Source organism: Mus musculus, chromosome 2 (genome assembly GCF_000001635.26).
Source record: "Mus musculus strain C57BL/6J chromosome 2, GRCm38.p6 C57BL/6J".
NCBI lineage: Eukaryota > Metazoa > Chordata > Mammalia > Rodentia > Muridae > Mus > Mus musculus.
The window spans coordinates 29,060,199-29,087,743 of record NC_000068.7 but is presented as its reverse complement, the minus strand read 5'-3'; the positions used below and the strand labels follow the sequence as shown (position 1 = coordinate 29,087,743).

The 27,545-nt window shown below is 46.8% G+C and overlaps 1 protein-coding gene across 5 annotated transcripts; it reads right to left on the bottom strand.

The window, feature by feature from the left end:
* Nucleotides 1-87: 87 nt before the first annotated feature.
* Nucleotides 88-27,545, bottom strand: Ttf1 (transcription termination factor, RNA polymerase I). Of its 5 annotated transcripts, XR_374068.1 has the most exons (13): nucleotides 27,441-27,545; nucleotides 21,836-23,125; nucleotides 20,515-20,741; nucleotides 17,667-17,852; nucleotides 16,368-16,446; nucleotides 13,725-13,855; nucleotides 12,936-13,170; nucleotides 8,266-8,355; nucleotides 6,667-6,732; nucleotides 4,126-4,211; nucleotides 2,930-3,107; nucleotides 839-1,637; nucleotides 88-625 (listed from the first exon to the last, which is right to left on the bottom strand). XR_374068.1 is itself a non-coding variant. In XM_006497852.2 (12 exons), exons 2-12 carry the CDS (start codon nucleotides 23,116-23,118, stop codon nucleotides 1,619-1,621), a joined length of 2,580 nt encoding a protein of 859 aa, XP_006497915.1. In that variant the 5' UTR covers nucleotides 23,119-23,125; nucleotides 27,237-27,434; the 3' UTR covers nucleotides 88-1,618. The 5 variants fall into 5 exon arrangements, 2 of the variants coding, with proteins under 2 accessions (XP_006497915.1, NP_033468.2); XR_374069.2 differs by having other exon boundaries at nucleotides 88-1,637; nucleotides 12,943-13,170; XM_006497852.2 differs by lacking the exon at nucleotides 27,441-27,545 and adding an exon at nucleotides 27,237-27,434 and having other exon boundaries at nucleotides 88-1,637.

Sequence of the window (27,545 nt, the reverse complement as noted above, 5' to 3'; positions counted from 1 at the left end):
GAGACTCTCATGGTGCTCTAGGTCTCTGGGTTCTAATCTGTCAAATGTATAATGAGCCATTATCTTCTTCAAGTCATTTCACACACATTTGTATAAACAACCAATTTCTTTTATTTTTCATTTTTATAAAACTGAGAAAATATATATTCTTTTGAAATACTTCACAAAAATATAACGTCATGTCAACCAGATCTATTGTTATCACTGTAATTTACCATATGATATCCCATTCTAGGAACATACTTCCTGTTAAAGAATATTCATTTTTTCTTCTATCACAAATATAGAATTGGCTTATACATTAGTACTATTATTTTTGTAGGAGCAATTTAGTCCTGTCAGCACAGAGTCTAGAATGCCTGAGGGACAGAGGGGCTGGGTAGAGAACCATGTACTAAAATACCATCATTCACACAATGTTTTATTTGTGTGTTTGTTAGAGCCAGAGTCATCTATAGGCCACCCTGGCCTAGAGCCTGCTATTTGTAAGGACCACTTTGACCTCCCGCTCCTCCTACCCCACATGAATGCTGGGTGCATTAGTGCATTCCACCTGACTACTCCGTTATCTGCACATCTGGGGAAGTGCTAGGTACATGGCAAGCAGAAGCTCCTTCTAGTCCACCTTCTTTTTTTTTTTTTTTTTTTTTAAAGATTTATTTATTTATTATATGTAAGTACACTGTAGCTGTCTTCAGACACTCCAGAAGAGGGAGTCAGATCTTGTTACAGATGGTTGTGAGCCACCATGTGGTTGCTGGGATTTGAACTCCGGACCTTCGGGAGAGCAATCGGGTGCTCTTACCCACTGAGCCATCTCACCAGCCCTCTAGTCCACCTTCTAATAGTGCCACAGAAATCATGTCTGAGAGTTCTCGGGAGACAGAAGATTGCTGAGTGGCACCAACGTAGACAGCAGTATATGGGCGGTTTCATTAGCCTCACTTTCCCTTCTGTCTCCCCAGCACAGATGGGGCAGAAGTCTGAATGTCTGAACATTTGGGTGTCCCAGACTCCCTTGCAGCAGTGTTCTGCTAAGGGTCACACATGGACACATTTCTCTGCAGGGCAACAACAGACAGCCTGAGTATGGGAACAGCTAGAAGGAACACAGGGAAATTGGGGCTTGCAGAGCTAGAGCTTCTCTGCAGTACTCTCCTGCTCTCTGGGCAATGCACTTCTCCTTTTGGAGGATGCTCCAGCATCCCACTGTGTGTGTATATGCTGGAGGAACTATGTAGCCCAGGTTGGCTTCAATCCTGTGACCCCACTTCCCACTCCCCCACCTATCTCCATAGTGCACAGATCTCATGGAATACTTCTTCTTACCCAAACCCTAAGTTTTCTTCTCTGAAGCCCCTACAGTTGGGTTGACTCTCCTGATTGACCAAAGAGCACCCCTTTCACCCAGTCCTGAGAATCCAGTGGGGCTGTGTTCAGCTGACAGACTCTTCAAGGCTACCAGTTGGGCTCCGATGCAGACTACCAATGCTCCAGCAGAACACCGTGTGACTCGGTGCCCAGCACAGGAGAGGTATCACATGCGAGCGGGATCTATAGCCAATGCACAACACAGGTCCAAGGGAACAGAGAGCAGTTTGAGGAAGAGACGATCCAGTCACTGCACATCAGAGGCGCTGGAAGAGAGCACAGTGACAGCCATCAGGGGAGGCAGCTTTCTCATTTTACTGGGTGTAATGTTCTCTGATGCACCTAGGACTGGTGGCTGCACTGGTTCAATGGAACCAGCAGTGTAACTGCTTCAATACAATGGTACAGAGTATTCAGTCAGCTCACAAGCACACCAACATCAACATGAAACTAACACTTTTAAAGATGTGTGTGTGTTTGTTCATGTGGAGTCCAGAGGACAATTTCTGGTGGTGGTCCTCAGCTTTTCAGGTCATCTCCTTTGCTTACTTGCTGAAGTTTGGTCACCTAGCCCTGAAGATCCTCCTGTTCCTCAGCCCAAACGTGGATAGCATGCACGCAGCACCATGGCCAGGCCCAGCTCTTTATGTGAGTGCTGGGATCTGATGCCACCGTGAGCAGGCACCACACTGGCACGGTCTTCTCTCCAGCCCCCAATGTGTTTCATGCTCACCTGCCCAGCACATCTGCTTGTTTGTTTGAAACAGGGGTTCTGTGCAGCCCAGACTGTCCTGGAACTCTCTCTGTAGTCCAGGCTATCCTGGAACTCACTGTGCAGACCAGGCTGTCCTCCAACCCAGAGATCCGCTCACCTCTGCCTTCTGAGCGCTGGAGTAAGGTGTGAGCCACCACCTAGCTCCATTACATTTTGTTTGTTATTTGCTTTGTTGAGACAGGGTTTCTCTATGTAGCCCCAGCTGTCCTGGAACTTGCTCTCTAGACCAGGCTGGCCTCCAACTTAGAGATCCACCAGCCATCACAATATTTTTTCCCCCCAAGACAGGGTTTTTCTGTGTAGCCTTGGCTATCCTGGAACTCACTCTGTAGACCAGGCTGGCCTCAAACTCAGAAATGTGCCCATCACACCATTTTTAACAGCCATCAGGACTGAAGATCCTCCTGCTTGGTCAGCTCTGGACCACTCCCCTAAGGCTTACACATTAAAGGCCAGGTCCCCTGGGCAGCGTCAGTGTGAGATGGTGGTTGCTCACTGAAGGTCTTCAGCCAATGGAGGTGAGCCTTGAAAGGATTGTGGGATTCCCTTGTTCTCTTTTGCTTCCTGGTTATGAGGTAAAGGATTTGCTGTCATGTGTGCTACCTCCAGGCACAGAGCAACAGCACCAAGGCATGGACTGGAGCCGCAGAAAGAAAAGCCAAAGCGGCGACCTCTTCTCATTCTGAGGTGAGCTACTTAGGCACTATTGTGAAGAGACGCTGACTGTCACACGTGCACACATAACCTAATGGAACAAGATGGGAGTCAGCGACCTGTACTCACCTGGGCTCCTCTGGGCTCCCTTCATCACTGTCATCATCGCAATGGAAGATGTCTTTGAACAGAAAGTCTTGTTTGGGAGCTGCAGGTGTTTGGATCTGGCCGTCTTTTTTCTTCATTTTCTTGTCTAACTTTTCCTTCAGCAAAGGCAGACTGTTCTTATATAAGTAGTCAATGATTTCTGCAGAAAAGGTATAAGCCTCTAATTAAGGTCAAAGGTTGCAGGACCTTAACAATAATGAACCACACCTTTTAGCACATGGAAGATCCAATTTATCTGGTGCACAGTCACTTACATATTCTTTGAAAAAAACCCTACAAGGCAGACATTATTCTTTCATCAGCAGCAGCACAGGTGACTCTCCAATGTACATGTCTCTGTGTACACACATGTACACACAAGCCCACATCTGTGTGGAGGCTAGAGGCTGATGTCAGTGCTTCCTCAATTGTTCTCTGCCTTACTTCTCCAGACCGGACAGTCCTTTAGACTCGGCTAGAGTCTTGTCTTTGTCTCTACAGAACTGGGATCATAGGTGTGCATTGCCACCGCCCAGCTTCACATGTACATATACAGTTGCATAGTAAATGCTTCACTGGGGCTGGTGAGATGGCTCAGTGGGTAAGAGCACCTGACTGCTTTTCCGAAGGTCCGAAGTTCAAATCCCAGCAACCACATGGTGGCTCACAACCACCCGTAATGAGATCTGACTCCCTTTTCTGGAGTGTCTGAGGACAGCTACAGTGTACTTACATGTAATAAATAAATAAAAAACAAAACAAAAAAACGCTTCACTGATACAATTCCCCAGCTCCCTCTAATCGACCTGTGCAATAAGGACACTGAGGCACTAGTCATGGACCCAAGGAGGAGGTGAGCTAGGTGGTGGTGTCTGCACAGTATACAACAGCGCTTCAGGACACTCTTCAGGACAGAGCCCCTGCCTGTGGCTCCAGGAATACCACCTTTATGAGGCAGCAGAGCACAGCACACTGCCCTGAGAACCTGTCAGAGCCCTGGGCTCAGCCTGAAGGGGTGGAGACTCTGGAGACAGGATCTCATTTGGCTTGGGTAACGCTGTATAGTAGAGGCTGGCTTCAAACTCCCAGAGATCCTGATGCCTCTGCCTCTGTATTGCTGGGATCACCACACTGGGACAACACTAGACTCTTAACTAAACAAGGATTTGTATACTGACCTGGAAAAGTCTTTTTCTGCCAAAAGGGAACGCAGGCAGCTTTCAGCTTATAAAATTTTGCCTGAACAAAAGGTGGAGGGACATCCCTTTAGAAAGGAAAGGTAAGAAAAAAACATCAATGAGTATACTGTCAGTTCTTTTTATGATGGGGTCTCACATATGCAGGCCTGGGACATTCTATCCAGCCAGGGATGACTCCAGATCCTCCTGCCTGTAATGCAATCCTAGTTAGTAAATCGCTGTATCTAGGGTAAATGTTAGAATGAAATAGCTGTTTTTCACTGTATCTGGAGTAGACAGCAGGATAAAGAATTGTTTTCTAGAAATACTTTGACCTTGAAGAAATCTTTGTGGAAAACAGTGATTCTTTTCTGTTATCTACAGAGTTGTATTTCTGAAGGAGCTTCACAGCTGTGCATGACTTTTGTCACAAGACAGTCCTGGCACACCTGGAATGTCTTGCATTACTGGGTACTGCAGACAACAAGCAATGAGGATTAAAGTTGCAGGGCCTGCTGCTGCGTTCCTTCATGAAACACAAAGATTAGATTAGGGGCTTTGGTATGAGAAACTTGTTTTACCCAAAAAACAACTTGGCTGGACCTCCCTACTGCCTTAGAGCAGGATTATATTCAGGCTTGACCCTCTTACTTGGATTGTCCTGAGCAACTCAGAACACTGACAACTGCCTTTACCCATGGATGTTGGCACCTGAGTCTATGTGGTGCTGGGGGAAGGACCCAGGGCTCTATGTATGCTAGGCAGCCGGGCGGGCCACATGCTCAGTCCCTCTCCAATCATGGGCATGCCAGCACAGTGGGTTATTCGGCACATAACTCACTCCAAGTACACTGAGAGTTGGATTCTGTAGAATGTATTTCTAGAAACAGTATTATTGATTTCCAAATGGAATTACTCAGAGACTTTTCAAATCCTGCAGGGTAGCAAGGCTATAAAGCAGATATAATTTACTAAGAAAAGAAAACAAGCAGAAGAGACAGACAAAGCTGAGTTAGCTGGTCAGACATGACCAGATTTTGAGGAGGGTATAGTTCATCTGTTTCTTTATCTGTCTAAACTTCTGATAAAAGGTTAAAAACTACTAGGTGCTGTTGATAAAGCAGTGCTTAGGAAAAAGCAGAGCTTATTAGAGAAGCTGAAAAACAAACTCACAGAGCAACAGAAGAATAACAAAGAGAAGGGTGGCGGGGGAGGAGGGAGGTCAGGCCAGCCAGAGCAGTAAGAGGGTAGGAGAGGGAGAGAGAGCGAGGAGAGAATGAAAACAGGAACCATTATAAAAAGACTGGCCCTCAAAGCTGCCCTCTGAAAGGCAGTCCCTGGAGACCCTGCAGGTGGAGGAGAAAAGTGCAGGGCCAGAGTGAGCTCGGATGGTCAGATGTGGTTCCAGGGCACCGTGAGTTCTGATGGTTGGACATGTTCCAGGGTCTGTAGCCTCTTGCACAAATGCTCTGGGAAGGGACCAGAAAACTCTCTGGCTGGTTTCCTGTGGTCAGAGGGCTACTCACACTGTTCCTTTCCATGCCTCTCTTATTCTGCACAATGTAACCTATTTTCTATTTAAAAAACAAAAACAACAAAAAAAAGTCAAACTGTGCTGGCTACTTTTATGTCTGACACAAACCAGAAACATTTTCAAAGAGGGAACCTCAACGGAGAAATGCCCCCACCAAACTGGACTATGTGGGGCAGGTTTCTGAATGTGGGAGAACCTGAGTGCTATAAGGAGGCAGGTTAAGCAAGCAGTGTTCCTGGCCTCTGCATTTGTTCCTGCCTCCAATTCCTGCCCTGACTTCCTTCAGTGTTGCAGGCGAGAATTCCAGGGACTGTGGAACACTTGTCAATCAGCAACACCATTCCACTGCTTCTGGATGTGAATAGCTAGCCCTGAAAAGTTCCCAGGTTTTTGAAGTTAAAGGCAGAAAGATGGTGAGTTTGAGGCCAACCTGGGCTACATAGCGAGATCCTGCACAGAGAAAACAAAGCAAAGTGAAGCACAAGGTGCAGAGATGACATAGCATGCGAAGGTATTGTATGTGGAGGACAGAGGCTGAAGTATTCTCTATCGTGTCTCTGTAATCTTTTGAGACAGTCTGGAGCTTGTGTGTGTGTGTGTGTGTGTGTGTGTGTGTGTCCTTGGATCTGTGCCCACCCCTCTAGCACTGGGCTGCATGTGCCACCACCCTGTCGCTGTCAGCTTTGATACACGATGAGACTGCACTCAGATCCTTATGCTCCGGAGGCAAACACTACAGACTGAGATCCCTCTCCAGGCACTTTCCTGCACTTGTACACAATTGCACACACGCCATGTTTTAGGCCTGGTGAGGTGTGATAGGGAGCCACATACTAAAAGTTATCTCTGGGTGCCTGCTGCCACAGAACCTGTAACCTGAGACTGACCTCCCTGTACGCACTGAACACATGTACACACATACTTGTATACATGTACACACCATAAAGACAAAGTATTTTGAAACCTCTTATCATTGAATAAGCTTACTGTTCAATGAGTGGTCTTACCCTATGGCGCTAGCAAGATCTTCCCAGTCTATTTCATTAGCATCATTCACATTTAGTTCATACAACCTGTAAGAAAAAGTAAAAATGTCGAGTGAAATCCACCTCCATAGGTTCAGAGAATACCAAGACCTCAAAGCCAAGGGCACTGACCCCATGCCAGTCCCTCAACTACACTGTCCGTCCCAGCCAAGGTTAGTCCAAGGTCAGAGAACTAGTTATAGAGATAGATAGGCTAAAGAGCCACGTCTCTATTCAACACAGCTCCCCAGGAATAGTACACTGTGCTCATGCCTACTCCTCAAGCCACTACTAGCATCGTATGTGCACTGCTCACACAGAGTGGCCCTCAGTGTACAGAGGGGGGTGCCATCAGTCCCATTCTACAGACGAACTCATTTGTCATGATTACCAGTCTGTGAGACCCAGGATCTCAGTCCTGTCTAACCTGAGATATCTCCTCAGATCTGCTCATCTGTCTCTCCTGCAGAAGGAAGAGTGGAGGACAGCCAGTCAGTGCAACACAGGAAGCATGGCAGAGTTCTGGGACTAGAAGCTAGACAGGATGGCCACAACCAAGGGCCTCTGCTGCTCTCGCTGATCTTCCAGCATCCTGGCCTAGGTCTGTCACTCTCAGCTGTTACAGAGAGTCTCATCCTCCACTTCCCCTGGGACACTGTGATGAGGACTCCGCATAGACAGGGAACTCAGGACAAAATCACACAAGTCACACTAACAGTGTCATTGTACTGCAGTGCAGAGGAATTTTAATCCAGCAACATGGCTGCTCCGGCAAGGGATCCCATCCAAAGACCTTCTGGGTCTGTGTGATACAGCTGGAATGACACACCTTCAATCCCTCTGGCTGGGATATAGACGTGTCCTTAGTATAAACCTTTAATCCCAAACAATGAAGTTAGATGTAGAGGGAAGCAGCCATGTTTGAAAGTGAAATCTAACTGAGGGGCAGACAAAATGATGAATCAGAAAAAGATTTGACAGAATAAGATAGGATATGTCCAACTCTCATGAAAAGAGAGAGGAAAGAGGCAACTTAAGAGAGCAGCAGAGGAGGGGAAGAAGGGGTGAGAGGAAGAGAAGGAGGTGGTAGTTTTATAGGGACAGTTTTAGAGAGACAGTTTGCAGGTAAAGACAGAATGATCCAGAGAATGAGAAGGAGCCAGAAAAATTAGAACTGATTGCTAGTGTTACTATGAGGCCAAGCAGAGTAATTCAGTCAGAAGCCAAGAGAAAAGCCTGTTTGAATCAGTCAATGTAGAAAAGAATTTGGGCTAGAACAGCTGAGTTGAAATAGCCAGCCAGAGTTCAGAAAGAGCTAAGGGGTGACTATTCAGCAACAAGCCTCTGACTGAGTGAGTACACAGTATGGCTGCCATGCACTGTCTGTCCCCCATACTCCCAAAAACATTAGGCGACAAGTAACTTCTCTTTCTCAGCCTCATTCAGAGTTGGTCAACAGAGGCTCTCAAAAGCAGGTCACACACCCATTGTGACACACGTGGACAATGGGTGCAAGCAACAGTACCCTAGTCTCTGGATTAACAAATAAGAGTTCACAAGCACCCATCCCTATTTTGGTACCTTTCAATAAGGGTGATTTTGGCCTGTAGAGCATTGACCCCACGATACACGAACCCACCATGGGTCATCCTTTTGGTAAGAATCTCTGTCCTATTAAGAGAAAGAAAAGCATTGTTTAATTTTAGTTTTAAAAGTACAACTTTCTGGGCTGGAGAGGTGGCTCAGCAGTTAAGAGCACCAATTACTCTTCCAGAGGACCTGAGTTCAGGTTACCAGCAACTACATTGTGTCTCACAACCATCTCTAATGGAATCTGATGCCCTCTTTTGCTGTGTCTGAAGACAACAACAGTGTACCCATATGCATAAAATAAATATCTAAAAAAGTACAACTTTTCTATATTTTTATCACATAAATTGCTCTCATTCACTGGGCAGGAATAAATAAATTGATAAAGTGGTCATCATTTTTTAATGTGGATAATGGGCATGAGAGAGTCTATTTTGTGGTATGAAATTTGTATAACGGAAATTGTTTTTCAAATTGATAAATGACAATTTTTGGTTTTACTCATGAAGATTGATGAAAAATCATTACTAGCTCTATAAAAGTGGAATGTTTCAGCTGAAAAGCACAGTATACCTATCAATACTATTTTTATGATGCAGCTTAAAACCTTCAGCATGCTGGCTTCCATGTACAATGGCCTTTGTTTGCATCAAGTGTAAGTTACACACATTCCCCTCATGCCCGTCCTTCTCGCCTCCATGTTTTCTCTTCAGCTCCTCTGCTGACTCACCAGCTGTACTTCGTGATATCGTATTAGTGGAAATAAGACTGTTTTTAGACCCAATTAATTGTGGACTAATGAGAACATTCTGAACTGCTGGTGTTGCAGGACGTGAAGCTTTTACAGAAGTGGGCATCTGCGCTGGAAGACTGCACCAGGAGGGACACTGCTGTCCCTACTTGAGTTAAAACACACAGGGCTTGTGGAGTTAGTGGGCCAGGTGTGAACGTAATATGTCTGCTAGTAACAGAGCCAACGTGTAACCCTGGAACTGTTTGTTACTCTTCCCAGAGTGCATGACTTTCCTGTTAAGCAGTATCCGTTAGGTGACAAGCTAGGACCTGACAACGTCTTGACCAGAGGGGTTTGGTTTCTTTGCGTTGGGAGAAGCTGCATGAGTGTGTGTGCTCAAGGATGTGGTGGAGCTAGAGGTGAGCACCGGCTGTCCCTCTCTACTACTCTCTACCTTATTGTTACTCACTGTTGAGTCAGGGAAAATCAAAGAACTCCAGGGATCTGCCTCCAGCTCCCATCCCACCCCTAGTGTTGGGGCTACAGACACCTGGCTTTTATTTTACATGGGTGCTGGAGATTTGAACTCAGGTCCTCATGCTTTACCCACTAGGACATCTCTTTAGCCCCATAAAGGAAATGGAATTTTTGAGAGAAATGGAATAAGCCTATTTATTTATAGGCACTGAAGACACTATGCAAATGCTCTTGTGATTGTTTATAAATGGCTATTGGGGCTGAAGAGATGGCTTAGCAGGTAAGAGCATTGGCTGTTCTAGAGAATTTGGGTTCAATTCTCAGTACTAGTATGGTGGCTCACAACTGTGTGGAGAGAATCTCTTGTGTACTGTATGAAAGCATTACCTGTCAATAAAAAGCTGATTGGTCAATGAGCTGAGGCAGGAAATAGGAGGTGGGAGTTCCAGTAGGGAAAGAACAACTCTGGGATAGAGTCAGGTGGTGTACTGGTTAGTTTTGTGTCAACTTGACACAGCTGGAGTTATCACAGAGAAAGGACCTTCAGTTGAGGAAATGCCTCCATGAGATCCAACTGTAAGGCATTTTCTCAATTAGTGATCAAAGGGGAAAGGCCCCTTGTGGGTGGGACCATCTCTGGGCTGGTAGTCTTGCGTTCTATAAGAGAGCAGGCTGAGCAAGCCAGGGGAAGCAAGCCAGCAAAGAACATCCCTCCATGGCCTCTGCATCAGCTCCTGCTCCCTGACCTTTTTGAGTTCCAGTCCTGACTTCCTTTGGTGATGAACAGCAGCATGGAAGTGTAAGCCGAATAAACCCTTTCCTCCCCAACTTGCTTCTTGGTCATGATGTTTGTGCAGGAATAGAAACCCTGACTAAGGCAGGTGGGAAGAGATTTACCCCAAATGCTTAGGAAAACTGAGAAGAGGTAACCAGCCATGTGGCACTCACAGAATAGACTAAGCAGGTTAACTAAGCTATGAGTTAGTTGGGGAAGAAGCCCAAGCTTATGGCCTCAACATCTAGTCGTATATAATTACATCTCAGAGCTCTTATTTTAGAACTGGGGCACAGGTGGAAAAGCCTGCAATTAAACAACTGTAACTTTAGTTTTAGGAACTCCAGTGCCCTCTTATGCCCTTAGAGGGCACCAAGCATGCATGTGGTACACAGACATATACGCAGGCAAAGCACTCAAACATACAAATAATAAATAAATCTAAAAACAAACAAATAACAAAACAGGTGGCTTTCTTGCTCCCATTGCTAGCTTCTGAACACCAATGCCAAGTTTGCTGAGAACTCACATGCTGACTCCTGGAGCCTGCAGCTTGGGGCTGGAGTTTGGGTTGCCAGTCTGTGTCCCATTGAGCACTGACAGTCAGAATACAGAACAGGAGTGCTCTCAAAGAGCACAGCTCAGTAGCAGCCTGACAGATCACTTCTACCGACACACTTTCCCTCACCTTCCCTCTCCCCTCCTTGCCTTCTGGTTTTCAATCAATGTCTTCCTCTGTGGGTCCGTCTTGGCCTTGAAAGGCCCTCTGCCCTTAAAAGGCCCTTTGCCTTCAGCCTCCTTAGTGATGGGATGGCAGGATTGTACTGTCATGCATAACACACACACACACACACACACACACACACACACACACACACGAGAGCTAACCCACACTGCTCTTCCCAAGCTCTACTTAGAGGCTGGGCCTGAGCTCATTTTGGGGGCTGAGGTGCCCTTTTCTCTCTTCATACTGAACACACCCTGCCCATCTCATGCTGGTTCTGCAGCAGCACAGTCAGACCTCCATCATTCCCCTTCCAACACTGACCCATCAGCCTCCAGCTGAGGCCCAGTCTACTCCCCTCTTCACCCTAAAATACGAGAAGAAAGGGTTCCAGTTCCTCCATACTTTACATACTTCCAACACTAGCTGTTCTCTGGAATTTCTGATAAACACACACTGGACTGGGAGCTTGGCTTAGTGCTGGAGTGCTTTTGTAGCTTGTGTTTGATCCCCAGAATAAAACTCAAACAAAGCACCCAATATCCCAAGCAGAGTTGAAAGTTGTGTGGACAGTGTGATGCATGGTCTTTTTTTTTTTTTTTTCCGAGACAGGGTTTCTCTGTATTGCCCTGGCTGTCCTGGAACTCACTTTGTAGACCAGGCTGGCCTCGAACTCAGAAATCCGCCTGCCTCTGCCTCCCAAGTGCTGGGATTAAAGGCGTGCGCCACTACACCCGGCTCGGCACAGTCTACTTTTAATGTAAAGTATTTACTGTAATGGATTTTACCCTCATTTGGAAGGTGTGGAGAGCTTCTGGGGCCACTTCTAGAAACTTGGCGGGAATTTGACATTGGGCCAGGACAAAAAAAAAAAAAAAAAAAAAACTCGGTGGGAATCGGACTTTGGGCTGGGACTCAGGAAATAGGCTCAGATTAAGAATATTTACATTTGAGTTAATGCAAAGCTCAGAGTGGGCTCAGCTGAGGCACGCATGGCATTCCTTTTGTCTTGGTCATCCCGAGTAGCTCCTAGAAATAGTGTTTCTGGGATTTTGTTTATTGCCTTGCTTGTTCCTTGTCCCAGAACTGATATCATTTTGCATGTACTTAAAGTGGTATAAAATCAGACTGAGAAAAAATAAGCCCCTTCAGCCTCAGAAGTGGCTGGGGTCATGCAATAGTGTTGTCTATTTCTTTCTTTTTAATCCTCGATCCCTCCCTGGAAAACCTGTTGGCTGACTGAGCTGGCTTGGTCAGTGAGATCATGGAGTGTTGTGGACAGTGTGGGCCAGACCATGAGGAACCACTGCTTCAGTCAAGCTGTAGCTGGACGTGCAGGCTCAATCCTCCAGGACTTTGGAAAGTGAGAGCAGGTAAGGAATATGCAGACAGAGGAACAGAACCTGCCTACCTAGCTCAGAGTATGACTACAACTACTGCGTTGCAGTGGAGCCCAGAGCAGCTGCTGATCTACAACTGTACAGACACAAGGCACTAACGTCCTTGGGTTTCTTTCTCAATTTCTGTCATTTGCTTCAGTCTTGCAGACTCTAACTTCTGGGTTGCTATTCAGCACACTATAAGGTATGGAGAAGCTGTTTTAATTTAAAAAAAAAAATTCTACCTGCCAACCTCAAGCTGTAGAAAGATGTAGTCAAGAGTCACACGTCCAGCTAGTCTACTACTCAGGCTGGTCCTGAGCTTGCGATCCTCTTGCCTCAACCTCTTGCATACTGGATTCACAGGTGTGCACCACCAAGCCAGTCTTTAAGTTCCAAAGGAGGAAGAAATAAACCCGAGCACAGAAGCTACTGCACACCGCACACTGTCAATCAAGGCACATTAGGAGAAGGAGGTGCAGGGGGTGCTGGAGTGTTCCTGATACTGCACTTCTTGCCCAGGCCATACAAATGAGAGCCCTACTGGGCGTACACAGGAAGCCTCACACTTACCACTTACTTTTGCACTGCATCCAGTTCCGGGTCTCCACTCTAGCTTCCACCTCCACCCAAGATATGCCCTTGTAGAGTTTTTCCCGGACAATTGACAGGCGACCCTCAGGGTCTTCCTGGAGTTTAGAATCCAGTTCTCTTAACTCCTGGGGAGACATCTTCTTTAGGATCACGTCCTCCACAGCCTTGATTAGCCTCTGGGTTTCTGCCTTACTCCAAGCACCTTGGTTTCTAGCTGCAGGCATAAAAGGATGACCTGGTATCATAGTTGTTCATCTATTTGCTTTCAGGCACATTAAAAAGGGATGATAAATCAGGTGCTTTCCAGAAAACCATGGGAATAGCTCAAACAGACTGAAAATAACTGACAACTTTTTTTGGCTTGTTTTGTTTTTTTTGAGAGAGGGTCTCTCTATGTAACCCTGGCCATCCTGGAATTCACTATGTAGGCCAGACTGGCCTTAAATTCAGAGATCTGCTTGCTTTTGTCTCCCAAGTGCTGGGATTAAAGGTGTGTCCCACTCTACCCAGTTTAAGGCCCAACATTCTGGGGCAAAGTGGCCACACATCTCACTCCCCCAGGCTCCCTCCTGGCCAACTTCTGGAAGGACCGGCATGCGTAGCAGTTCATGCAGCAGGGTATGGACTGAGGCATGGTTAGTGCACACAGAGAAGTCAAAGGAACAGGCATAGAGAGGGTCTTTAAAAGGAGCACACACTAAGAGTGGACCACAGAGGCCTCTGCACATTGGCTCAGTCATGGGCTTATTTCACAGAGAGGCCACTTACTACCACCAATCTGAGAGAACTTGAGGGCGACTGAGAGGCTGCTTCGGGCCACCATGGCCCCAATCTTTTTCCAGTCGTTTCCATGGAGGGAATGGTATGCCTTCAGCTTCTTAGTATCTTCTTCATTGTACCTGAGAGAAGGAAAATGATTGCTAGGTTTCATGAAATCCAAGACTAGGAACGGCATCCTGTGGCAGAACCTTGGAAAAGCTAAAGGCAGCACTGACAGGAAGCCACGCCTCTCCCACCCATGGCTGGAGCCTCTCACTGCCTGTCTATGCATTTCAGTGGTGATTATGCCACCAGTCACGGCTGGAAGAGCCAAGGTCTACCCAGTCTCTCATAGGCCACATCAAACCATCTAGGCCTGTTTTTTTTTTTTTTTTTTTTAATTTTATTTATTTATTATATGTAAGTATACTGTAGCTGTCTTCAGACACACTAGAAGAGGGCGTCAGATCTCATTGTGGATGGTTGTGAGCCACCATATGGTTGCTGGGATTTGAACTCAGGATCTTTGAAAGAACAGTCAGTGCTCTTACTCGCTGAGCCATCTCGCCAGCCCTAGGCCTGTTCTTATACCACAGCCTCTGCGGTGGTTTGCACATGGCTGTCTCCAACCCACAGGTACCCCGCAGGGAACGCTGCACTGCTCACATAGCTGAGTGCCCCCTTCGCTGAGCATCTCTTCCTGCACTGCTCTAGGTCTGCAGTCAGCATCTATGGACCTATTACGCTACTTCCTCTAGACCAGTGCTGTCTGCTGTTAACCAACATCACGTAAGCTACCCAGCCATGTATCACTCCCCACATGGAAGAGTTCCTTCACTTAATATTCATATGATCAGTGTTAAGAACCACCTTCCTTGGAGCTGGGGATGTGACTCCATGACTTGACATGTCCTGGCAAATACCAGGCCTGGGTGCCACCTAAGTGCATGGCACACTACTTCCAGGGGTCAGTCAGTGTTGAAGGCTGTTCGTGCTGTATGTTCTAAACCCAGCACAGCACTGACTCTCACACGTATGGCAATACGGCCTAAATACACTTGGCTGTTAGTAGATGGCATAGCTTTGGGAGGCAAGGCCCAAGGAAAAGGTCTGGCCAATTTGTTCTTAACTTAAATATGTGCCTGAATTAATTCTACTAAATATCAAAGTGGGATAAGTTACTAAAAAAAAGATTTTGAGATTAAACACCATAAATGCTGAAGCAAAAAAAATAGCTATTGTCATAACCTTAGATTTCTAAATCATAACCCAGGGTTGTAGTGGGGACAACGATCAAACAAAGGTCTGGAAGAACAGCAATAACCTCTGGTGACGAGCACAGCAGTGCTCCTGTGTCTGCAGAAAGTACACTCACAGATGGGGACTGTGGAAACCACAGACACACTCCTCTTCATTATTAGACATTGCAGGCAGTGGGCCGGACAGATGGCTCAGCAGAAAAAGGACAGACTCACAACCTAAAGGACATGGACTGTAGGTGACCGCTGAATAGATAGCTCAGTGGTTAAAAGCACTCACTATTCTTTTCTGGTTGTTTTTTTGGGATAAGATCTCTCTATGTAGGCCTGGTTGTCCTGAAACTTGCTATGTAGAGCAGGCTGGCCTCGAACTCACAGAGATCCTTCTGCTCTGCCTCCCACTTGCTGGGATTAAAGGTGTGTACCATCATACCCAGCTACACTTACTACTCTTGCAGAGGTCCCAGGTTCAGGTCTCAGCACCCGCATGGTGGCTCACAACAGCCTAAAACCCCAGTTCTAGGCGATCTTATGCCTCTTCTGACTTCTGCAGGCTCCTGTGTATGTGTGGTACACATACATATAGTTAGATGCACACACACATATAGAGAATAAGTTTTTTTAGATTAAAAAGGAAAGAACTATGGGTGGGAGCATAAGGCTACAGTGGGCAGTGGTGGTGGGAGAGAGGGAGGTAACGGGGCTGGGAGATGGCGCAGTAGTGTGATGTTTGCTAGGTCGGCTTGAGTGCCTCAGTTCAGATCCCTTACTCACTTAAAAAGCATGCCTGAAAAATAAATACACATTAAAATGTAATTTTAAAAATAATTCAGAGCCAGGCAGTGGTGGCGCACGCCTTTAATCCCAGCACTTGGGAGGTAGAGGCAGGCAGATTTCTGAGTTCAAGGCCAGCCTGGTCTACAAAGTGAGTTCCAGGACAGCCAGGACTACACAGAGAAATCCTGTCTTGAAAAAAAACAAAAACAAAAACAAACAACAACAACTAATAATAATAATAATTCAGAATGTTGGACATAGATGAAAACTGGGGACTTTATTTGGGGAAGGAGAGTATGAAGCACAAGGCAGAAGGGAGCACCATGGTGCTGGAAGCTCACTGTGCAGCGGAGAGCAGAGCATACAGAGCCACAGGAAGAGGGGCAGGAGATGCCCAGTGCTGAAGCCCAGGTACAAAGATACAGAGGACACAGGAGACAGACAATTCCACAAGGCTTATTAAAGAACTGGGAGTGAAAATTAATCTTAGAGGTGTAAACCTAACAATCTCTAGCCAGGTTTCAATGCAAAACCCTTTGTGACCCTCAGCTGTCACTTGTGGCTTTGTTTCTCCCCATCAGGACCACTTCTGACGCCAGCACTGAGATTCTCTTACCTGCCTTTGTAGTTATTCACATCAAAGATCTTCTTTGCACGGTAGTACACGAGCTTCCAGGGCCGAGCGATGCCCTTCCCTGCAGAGAGGTGGAAGACAGTCAGAGAGGTGGCATGTGGCCAACGTGAGATGGTCACAAACACCAAAGGAACCTACTGGAGCCCTGCGTGACATGGTTAAGTCATGTGCAGCAGTGTGCAGAGGCATGCTGGACATAGAGGCATGCTGGGGCTTCATGCGCCTGCGCTGTCAGAACAGGTACAGTTAACACTGCCTTGAGGAGCAGTGCACGCTGGGTTTGCAGATCCACTCACCGGATTGCCACTTCAACATCATCTGAGAGGCACCAAGCTCATTATCTCCCAGTCAAGCCTCCCTACCTCCCTCTCTCCAGAGAGCCTTCTCCTGCCCCTGCCTCCCTGTGTACACTGAAAACACTTGTGAGATTACTATCTTCTAGTTCAAAAGTGGTTCTTTCATGAGGGATCTGTTACCACTTATTGATCTTTTCTAAAAATACATCTTTTGCCAGACTTGGTGGTGCACACCTTTGATCCCAGCTCTTGGGAGGTAGATGCAGGTGGATCTCTGAGTTCAAGGCCAGCCTGGTCTACGAAGCAAATTCCACGATAGCCCGATACACAGAGAAACCCTTCAAAAAGATGAAAACAATAAAAATAAAATAAAATATTTTGGGGGGCTAGAGACATGGCCCAGAAGCTAAGAACACTGTCAGCTCTTCCAGAGGTCCTGAGTTCAATTCCCAGCAACCGCATGGTGGCTCACGACCATCTGTAATGTAATCTGGTGCCCTTTTCTGCCTACAGGAATACATGCAGGTGGTACACTGTGTATATAATAAGTCAATAAATCTTATGCAGTGTATTTTGATCATATGCACTCTTAACTCCTTTCCCTGCCTCCTTCATGACCCACCTCCTCCTCTCTTCTCTCCGCTGTATACAATTTGTATTCCATGAACTTCTGGGCATGGGGTCATTGGTGGGAGGCCCACTGAGCTCCTAACTCTCTCAGCAGCCCTCGAGCAGGGATTTGGCTCAAAGCACTTCATTTGGAAGATCATAATGCATGGAAGGAATGACAGACAGGTAAAGAAACTGAAGGCATAATTACTGCCAAATGGACAGGATAGAAAATCAGTTTTTCACAAAATCCATTGAAGGACTACTCTTGAGAGACAGGGAAATCCATGGGATTCAGAGGAAGGACTTCCTCACCACAGGGCTGCAGGCAGCTGTGGGAAGGCTGAGGGCGGCTTGGGTCTCTTCCCCCACTTACCAATGTGCAGTCTGAAGGCATGCTTCCGTTTTAGGTTGGTGATCAGAGTCTTTTCCTCTGGGTATCTGTCTGTGTACAGCAGCTTGTCTGCACTCTCAATTCCAGTCAGGGATAGGAAATCTTGCACATTTTTTTCTATTTGTTTATTTTCTTTAGCAGAAAATTTGCCAAATCTAATAGCCACACCTAGAGTTGGAGTGAGGAAATAAAATACAGACAGACTGTCAATACTGAAGCAAACCCACTACACTCATCTTTCTTTCTGCCTTTCTCTCTCTTTCCCTCCCTCTCCCTCTCTCTGGGTGAGAGAGAGAGAGAGAGAGAGAGAGAGAGAGAGAGAGAGAGAGAGAGAGTGTATGTGTGTGTGTGTATAAACATGTATGTATGGAGACTACAGGATCATCAATCTCTTTTGGAGACAGGCTCTCCTATTGACCAAGTTTGCCAGGCTGGCAGGCCAGCAAGCCCCAGTGTTAGGGTTAAAGGCAAATGCCACCAGGCCCAGCTTTGTTACATGGCTTCTGGAACAAAACTCAGGTCATGTTTGTGCAACAAGCACTTAACTGACTGAGTATCTCCCAGGGCCCCGAAGGAAACCTACTGTATTCGGACCAGCTGGGAGCAACCCACTGGGCAGGAGCAGCCCACTGGTATCTTTGGCACAGAGTGGCTCCCCAGTCCCCATCCTCAATTCAAGTGTAAACCATATCTTTCCTCTCCAAGTCTTTTCAGACAGCCTCTTCCACAGAGACTTGTTTGCTTTTTCAATATCTTTAAGATAGTTATATTAACAAGCAATGGACATTTAGAAGAATCTAAAGCCTCACTCTACCTCCACACCACTAAACTCCCCGAGAGTGGTGTTCACAGGGGCTAGCATGAGCCTGCTGAAATAACACACACTTTCTATCAATCAACAAAACACAATACAGTTTACATTGAACTCCTGTTCTTTATGCAATCATTAAGGATCAACTGTGTGAAACCTAGTTCTTTCTTTTAGCAGACTTGGAGACTCAGGAGTTTACCTGTCGAGTTTTAGGTGTTTGGTTTGGTTGAGACAGAGTTTCATGGAGCTCAGGCTGGCTGCAAACTCCCTATGTAGTTAAGGATGGACCTGAACTCTGACTCCTGATTTCACTTCCTGAGTACCGGGGTTAGACATGCACCAGCACACTCAGTTTATGTGGATTCTAGGAATGACACTGAGCGCTGGCTGCATGCTCGTCAAGTGCTTTCCCCTCAGCCCTGGTTTTGGGGTTATGATACATGTAGAGGCTCACTCCTGCTAACATAACTGTAGCCATATTGTCTTTAGGCTCCATGTTAATCACAAGGTGAAGCTAAGTTCATACTTATTATTTTAACTAACACTGAAGAATGTTATTAATAAGCCAAAGAGTTATGGTTGAATGATTTGTACTCTGTTATCTCAAAGTTCTAAAATTCCCCTGTTCACCACCTGCCCACCACTCCTCATACCTTACGCAGGAGCAGTCAGTTTAAAGGTTAGCTAATCAGCCGGGCAGTGGTGGCGCACGCCTTTAATCCCAGCACTTGGGAGGCAGAGGCAGGCGGATTTCTGAGTTCGAGGCCAGCCTGGAGCCTCACTACAGAATGAGTTCCAAGACAGCCAGGGCTATAGAGAAACCCTGTCTCAAAAAAACAAAACAAACAGAAAAAAAAAAAAAAAAAAAAAAAACAGGCCAGCTAACCACACCTTGTCTAGTTAGCCATAAATGTACTACTTCACTGCTTGCCTTCACACCTTTGAACCTGGGTTTTCATATAAAAAGTCTTCCCTGAGGACAGACAGGTACCACAATTAGGTTTTCTTCTTGTGGCCCTGATTGATCAATCGGAAGGTGTTCAATACACCTTCATCATATTCAAGACCGTTGTCTGAGTAGTTGGTACGTGGCTAACTCCAGGTCAAAACAATGCACGCATGCATACATATATACATACCACAAAATTAAATAAGCAACCCAGTAATTTATATTTGGAGCAAGGCATGGTGATGCACAATTGCTAATTCCAGCACTTGGGAAGCCAAGGAAGGAGGACTAAGAGTTTGAGCTCAGCCTGTTCTACCTCATGATTCAACATGAGGGGTTTCAGCAAAGGGGCCCTCAAGACACTGCTCTGTAACTGTGTCTGTGAGGATCTTGGGGTGTATTGCTTAACCTGTTCAATGCTTTGTCTCCAGAGTTGGAGCCCCCCCACTCAACGCACAGTGCTTATTTGTGTGAAAGGGCACTTACACAGTACACTATCCTGCAGTATAAATACATGCAACGAGGAAACAGTTTTAAAAGGGGATTTTTAACATTCCTCGAGCAGTGCTAAGTAAGTACTGCTCAGTGTGACACATGGTCTCAGTGACACACGGTCTCAGATCTATAGCTTCTGAGATCTTTTTTTTTTTTCCAAGACAGGGTTTCTGTGTGTTGCCTTGGCTATCCTGGAACTCGATTGGCAGACCAGGCTGGCCTCAAACTTATAGAGATCTACCTACTTCTCTGCCTCCCAAGTGCTGGGATTAAAGGCGTGTGCCACCACTGCCCAGCTTTAAGACCCTTTTTATTTATTTATTTATTTATTTATTTATTTATTTATTTATTTATTTATTTTTGAGACAGGGTTTCTCATGTAGCCCTGGCTGTTTGGCTGTCCTGGAACTCACTTCTTAGACCAGGCTGGCCTCAAACTCAGAAATCCGCCTGCCTCTACCTCCCAAGTGCTGGGATTAAAGGTGTGCGCCACCACTGCCCAGCTTTAAGATCTTTTTAATGAATGCTTCTCCATCAGTTCCAGTCACTCAAAAGCAGTACACTGGCAAGCTTACCTTGTGCCTTAAATTCTTTGAAGCGCCCTAGGTCATCCCGATACATGCGTCTGATGGTGGTGGCCGCCCTTTCCTGTATGTCAGGAATGAACTCTCGCAGCTGTCTCACTGCAGAGCCCAAATCAACATCCGAGTCATCAGACTCTCTCCTGTCCTCAGATATGTGTCTTGCTGCAGAATTGCTAGCTGATTCCGAATTGCTTTCTTCTTCATGGGTAGGTTCTAACCTAAGGGGGAAACGGGGTTACCAGCAAGTTATCTCCACCTTTTAACTCTCTGAACGGGTCTCAATCTAGAAAAGTATTGAAGTTAAACTGCACCTGGGAGGCAGCCATTCACTCAATAATTTTCAAATTCTTTATGCACCCCGATTAGCTTGAATGGGCGTGTGGACAGAGATAACTCCATCGATCCTACCAGTCAGTGCTAGTTTATGTGCTAATTCTCACCCATGGTTCTAGTAAATAAAGCCCTTTTGATCTCTACAGAGATGCCCCGCCCTTACAGTGAGTTGAGCTGTAGAATACCCTGGCTCCTAACTGGTTGGCTGGGGTTCAGTGTATACCCAGCTGTGGCTACTCCTGCTGCCCTGGCCTCATTTCTCCCTCGGTCTTCCCAAATGCTTTTCCCAGTTCTCCAGCAGATGGCAGAATCTGCTTACTTGACATGTTCAGGCAAACACCAGCGAGTCTGCCAGGCTGGAAACTACATCCTCTAGTCCACTTGTTAGCAAGTCAGTGACTTTCCTAAGACCCGTGGCCCAAGGAAAGCTAGCGCTACAGCCCTAGCGTATTCCTGCCTCATGATCGATGAACTGACAATGTCCCAGTGAGAGGACAGTGTGAATGGCTCATATGTGGTATCAATACCATCCCACGTGACACTTAATATTTAGCAGTCATGTAAAACTATTCAAAGCCAGAACTACCAAACAAACACAAAAAGATTACTGAATGAAAAGTAACAAAAGTAAGAAGATAAAAACCTGACCCGGGTTCAGGATCTGCAAGTGGGGCAGTAGACTGATACAGCAGGAGACATAACCATAGCTACATTCCTTGTGCGGGAGCCAAGCTTCTGCTGCTCCGCAGAATCCCCAGTGTAAGGTATGCCCATACACACTCTTAGACAAGCCATGGGGGCTGGGAAGTCTTCAAATGGTGCAAACTTATAGAATTAGGTAGAATAGATCTCAGTGAAAATCTAACTATCTTCATTTACATATGAAAACATTCAGCTATCTGCTCAATTAAATGTCACGAGTCTTAAGGTTTCTGTCATCTCATACGCACACAGAAGACACGCCCCATTCCCCCCTTACCTCTGCATGGCTTCCCTGTGCTTCTCAGTGGAACAAGCCTGGGCTTCTGCCTCTGCTGGCCTGTGGTCCACGTCCTCTTCCCTCACAGCACCACTGCCTTCTGAGGAGTCCACCAGGGCATTCTTAGCCTTGCTGTCTGTCACTGAGGCACTGTCACTAGATGTGGCAAGAGCAACAGACTTGTGCTTCTTTTTCTTGGACTTTTTTTTGATACTGTGGGATTCTTTGGTGCTCTCACATTCTTCTCCAGCCCCGACAGCTCCTCCATGGTGTGTGCTATCAAGTCTCTCAGAGATGGTCTCCGAGTCATCAAGACTGTCGGGGATGGGCTCCAATTCCTGGCTCCTGAACACGTTTTTTTTAGACTTCTTTTTACAAAACACTGCTGCTTCTGTGCTTTTGCCTTCTAAATCTTCAGAAGACAAGGGCTCTGATGGGGGCAGGGAGATACTCTCAGGCTGGCTCCCCTGAACAACATCCCAGGGTGCAACTTTCTGGAGGTGCTTTTGTTTCTTTCTGCTCCTGACGTCACCGAGCAGCTCTCGACAGCCATGTTCCTGTGGCTTAGCAGCGGGCAGCTCTCCTGTTTCACGCACTTTTGCTGACCTTTGTCCCTTGCTCATATCAACATAAACAATATCCACATCCTTTCTAGAAGTCTCTAGCAGGTTCTCCATGTTTTCTTTATCTACAAGGATGATCCCAGTTTCCATATCCACCTCCAGAACACTATTCTTTTTCTTCTTGTGGGCAGAAGTGGTTTTCTTAGCTTTAAGAAAGGTTTCTGGAGTTTTCAGAAGGGAGGAAGTTGGTTGCTGGGACCCTTTCCTTTTCTTCCTCCTTCTCTTGGCTTTCCGAGGCTGCTCACTCTCCGAGTTCTCCTGGGCTGGTGTCTGGGATTCCCTCCTTCTCTTCCCCAGCAAGGACACTGGAGGCTGCTCACTCTCCAAACTCTCTTGGGTTGGTGTCTGGGGTTCCCCCCTTCTCTTCTTCTTCTTGGCCTTTTGAGGCCACTCACTCTCTAAGGTCTCCTGGGCTGGTGTCTGGGGTTCCCTCCTCCTCTTCTTCCTCTTGGCCTTTTGAGGCCACTCACTCTCTAAGGTCTCCTGGGCTGGTGTCTGGGACGCCCTCCTCCTCTTCCCCAACACAGATACCTGAGGCTGCTTGCTCTCCAAGCACTGAGAGGGACATTTCTGAGGTCTTTTTTCAGACACAGAAGACCATTTCTTTTTCTTGTACAAAGTTTCAGTGTGGGTCTTAAATTTGCTTGTGCCCCCTTTCATCCTGTCCCTTTAGGAAAATGTGACAACAATGGTTTATTTTGGCATTTTAAACATAAGTGTGGGGACAGGGGTAACAGCACAGTCAAACACAAATGTATGACAAATCTGGAGTCATGAACATAAATACACAGGAAGTTGAGTGAGATCCACTTTGCCTAGACCCATTGCCTTTATGATAGACACATAGGTGCGTGCGACACATACACACCCCTCCCAAGTTCGCAAGAAATAACACTGCCCTGCAGAGCCTAGGGCCAGATGCCACTTACAAACTCCTCTTCTGTGATGTGCACTTGCTGTGGTTCTCCCAACCTGCCTAGTCCTTTCCTAGCTCTCCTTAACATCTCTGTTGCTGTTGGGGCTCCCTTGCCTGCCTGTGAGTTTAGGTAGAATACTGCTCTGCTTTGTTTACTGAGAAAAGTCCTGCTCTAGAGCCCAGGTTGGCACCCACCCTGGGTACAATCCTCCCATCTCAGTCTCCTGAGTTCCAAGATTACCGGCATGCATCACAGCACCTGGTGGGAAGGTTCCTTCATACTGGCTAGCTTTCATAGTATCAGAGGGTGCTATGTGGGGTGCTGGGTGGACAAACCAGTCTTACCCAGTTTCGAGCCCTGTGGACTAAAACTGTGCCTATGGATGTAACAGTGGCGTAACTACCTCAAGGGCAGCCAACTACTTTCTGGGTGGATTTAAGGCCTGCTCCATAGGAGGAAATATGCTTGGTATTGCAACTCTGGACCAGAGCCTGTGGTCAGAGAGCTCCCAGCCCCAGGGTGAAGCTACCACTGCTGCTGTGCTAACCAGGCAGAATCACTGTATCTACCCTTGTCCTGACCACAGACCAGGGCAGCTCACAGACCATGTCACACAAGCTTCTTTGTGCAGTGGACAGCAGTTGATTGATGCAGAAACTCACAACCAGTCAAAGGCCAGGGAACAAGTGTCAGAGGAGTGCTTAGCCACAGACAGAACAACCAGACCCACCCTCCAAGGCTCAATGACCACCTCAGAAGGGGAAAGAGCTTAAGAACTGGTGCCTGAGGGAACTGGAGCAAAACATGTCTTCTGGACATGATAGGGCCGCTGTGCTCATAACTTACAGCAGCTGTATGTAGCTGCCTGCATGAGATCAAGCCAGTCAATATTCAAATGTGTTGGGAAAGGGGCTAATGAGCTTCCACTCCTAACTGAGGTGACAGAGGCTCCTGGGGAAGGGAGAGTCAGTTTTCTCTAAGGTGTGATCCCTGGTAGGTTGACATGGCTCCAGAGGCTGGCCCCATACTCAGAATATATGGTAGCACAAACCTGACTGGATGGTTATTTGTAAAACAGAAAGAGGACATGAAATTGTGGGGAGAGGGAGGGGAGTAGGGGTAGATCTAGGAGTTGGGGAAGTAGTGGAATGAATCTGATCAAACTACATATGAAATCCTAGAAGAACACCAGTATCCATTTACAAAGGAAAGCTGCCTCTCTTTGTTCTCTGTGGCTATCTGCTTTTCTGAAGCACTTGTAACTTAAAAATTAGCAACTAGCTACTCAGTCATTCAACATCTCTCTCTTCTACTGGCACATTCAGATCCCACAAAGGAAGGCAGTTTGTGTGTGCTGCTCCATTTCCACTGCCTGGAAGCACCGGCTCAGCCCCTCATTAGAGTGAAGCAAGTCTCATCTTGACATCACTTCATATCCCCCAGACCTCATGCAGGGTCACTGGCCTCTGACAAAGAGAGCAGAGGTGTCTTAATAGTGACCAGCACAACAAGAAAACTCCATAAATCTACAGTTGCACATACCTGTGACCTAGCACTGAGAAGTGAAGCTAGGAGGATCCTTCTCAGCTACACAGTAAGATTGAGGCCAGCGTGGGATGCTGAATCCCTCCCTCAGACCCTCCTCCCCAGTACATAAAGAATTATCAGCCGGGCGTGGCGGCGCACGCCTTTAATCCCAGCACTTGGGAGGCAGAGGCAGGAGGATTTCTGAGTTCGAGGCCAGCCTGGTCTACAGAGTGAGTTCCAAGACAGTCAAGGCTACAAGGCTACACAGAGAAACACTGTCTTGAAAACAAACAAAAAAAAGAATTACCTACAAACATTTCATATTCCTCTCCTCAATCTGAGTTGCTTCTGGGTCCAAATATTTAGAATAAATATTTAGAATATATCTTTGACTAGGTGACATACTTATGTGGTTCAAAACAGTGCACTCCTCCCAAAACCCCAGACGGAATGTCTCTGTGTAACCCTGGCTGTCCTAAAACTCCCCCTCTGTAGACTAGGCAGACCTTATACTCACAGATATCCAACCGCTTCTGTCTCCTGGGAGACAGGATTAAAGGTGTGTACCACCACACCCAGCCAAAAACAGTGTTTCAGATTTCTTCTCACTATCTTTATGTTCTGACCTGTAGTTTGTTTTACTAACAGACTCGGAACCAATCTCTCTCTCTCTCTCACTCACTCACTCACTCACTCACTCTCTCTCTCTCTCACTCTCTCTCACTCACTCACTCACTCACTCACCAGAGGCTTCAGCCAACCTAGATGCTAAGCACCTTTCCTATAGAAGGTACCTAACATACTGGGCAGTGCACAGCAGCTGTAAAAACTGTGTTTTGGAGGGAGGAGGCCATGAAAGAACACTTGAACCTACAAGGCAGTTCCTTCACCTTCCATGGGGTACCAGAGCTCTGTTTTAGACCTTCCTCCCTCAGAAATATCCCCCATCTGGAAAGTGGTACCTAGGGACGCAGGGGACCCTTTCAAAGACTTTGCAAGGTATGACACAGCAGGAGTGAACTAGGGCTAAGGATCTAAGACAGTCTTACATAATCACTGTAGCCCCAGAACCTAATCTGGTTCTGCTTAGTAGTTTTCATTTTTTTTGGCATGAATTAATGCTTTCCTTTTGGCTGTCCCTGTGCTGAGAACAGAAGGAAAACCCACAAGTGGGCAGTTGGGCTGTATTAAAATCACGGCTGGAACCAGAACACTCTCCAGAACAAGTTCTGTTTCTCTAGACCCGAGTGTCCCCTAGGGTAGCTACTAGCCAGATGAAGTTATTGAACACTTGAAATGGCGTAGGACCAAACTGTAAAACGGAAATGGATATGCTAGCCATCCATCAGTCTCTTCCCTGAGCACCACTGCCAGAGCTCCCCTGGTTCCTGACCCTCCTAGGAGTCATCATTAGGAGTCGGGTCCCTATTTTCCTCCACATCCTTATTGTGATAACACATTTAGTTACTCTTTTATTGGGGGCTTTTGTTTGTCTTTTAAAGCTGTTGAGCTCTTTTTGGGCCCCAGAGAAATTTTTGCCAAGGGCTGAGGTCACTTCGGTAACAATTAATTACAACCACTTTTCCTGAACCTTGTTTGTAATTAAGAAAAAAAAAAAGGATTATATTTTGTGTGTATGAATGCACCTCCTGTCTGCTGGGTGCTCGTGGAGGTCCCTAGAACTTAAGTCATAAATGGGTGTAACCTACTATATAGAACTGGCTGCTGGGAACCAGGCCCAAGTCTTCTACACAAGCAACAAGTGCTCTTAGCCGCTGAACCATCTCTTCACACCCTTACCCAATCTTGAGGAACGAGAGGGATTTATGCATTAGAGCTTAATTATTTATCCTCACTAAATGCGCAGGAAAAAGGGTGTAAGTGGAGAAGCTAAAAGTTTAAACTCCGGTCCTATGTTTGTGCAAGTATTTTACTTGCTAAGCCATCTCCTCAACCTCAACTCTTTTGTCTGTTATTCTTCGTGTAAAATCAACATCCTTTCAGACCTCCAGGGCCTTCAGGTCCTCATAACAAGGTCTGGCCCTTGCAGTTCATTTCTTGACATCCTCTGTCTTGGGAAGTGTTCCGATTTCCTAACGGCCTCGCGATGCCGTTAAGCCCGATGACTAGCCTCGGTGCGAAAGCCACTTTATCAGGGTACAGTCACGGACTCCAAACTGGGTCCCACCGTCCCTTCCGCACAAACTTCCCAAACAGCCCGGCAGTTTCTCGAGAAGCGCTCAGCTTCAACTACGGAGCGGAAAAGCGCCTAACCCACTAACCCCACTTCCGGCCCCGCGCAACCTCCGCTCACCACCCTAGCTTCTGACTGACCCTGCTCTGTCCCGGGCCGGCGACCGGAGGAACAGACTAGAAGGAACCCGCGGGCCGCGGCCTGGCTCCCAGGCCCCCACTGCCCCCGGCGGCGAGGAACAGGCACAACCGCCTCAGGCCGCAGCCTCACTCGGAACGTGGCACCAGCGCAGCCGCCCGCCACACTTGGGGCGCAGAAACTCAAGGAAAGCTCATCCAACCTACCCAGCGACAATGTAGCGCTCGTCTTCCAACCCGGAAGTGTTGTTAGGCGGAAATACTGTACTGACTTCCGGCCAGCTGCGCATCCGGCTGCCATAGTAACATGGA

What these genes read in the sequence shown, in the direction of transcription:
- Ttf1 (NM_009442.2), bottom strand. Translation starts at nt 23,118, where the DNA reads ATGAAAGGGGGCACAAGCAAATTTAAGACCCACACTGAAACTTTGTAC. An exon ending in CACAGGGAAGCCATGCAGAG is followed by an intron (nt 20,742 to 21,835) that starts GTAAGGGGGGAA and finishes TTTCCCCCTTAG; the next exon opens with GTTAGAACCTACCCATGAAG. An exon ending in GTTCTCTCAGATTGGTGGTA is followed by an intron (nt 13,171 to 13,724) that starts GTAAGTGGCCTC and finishes TTATGCCTGCAG; the next exon opens with CTAGAAACCAAGGTGCTTGG.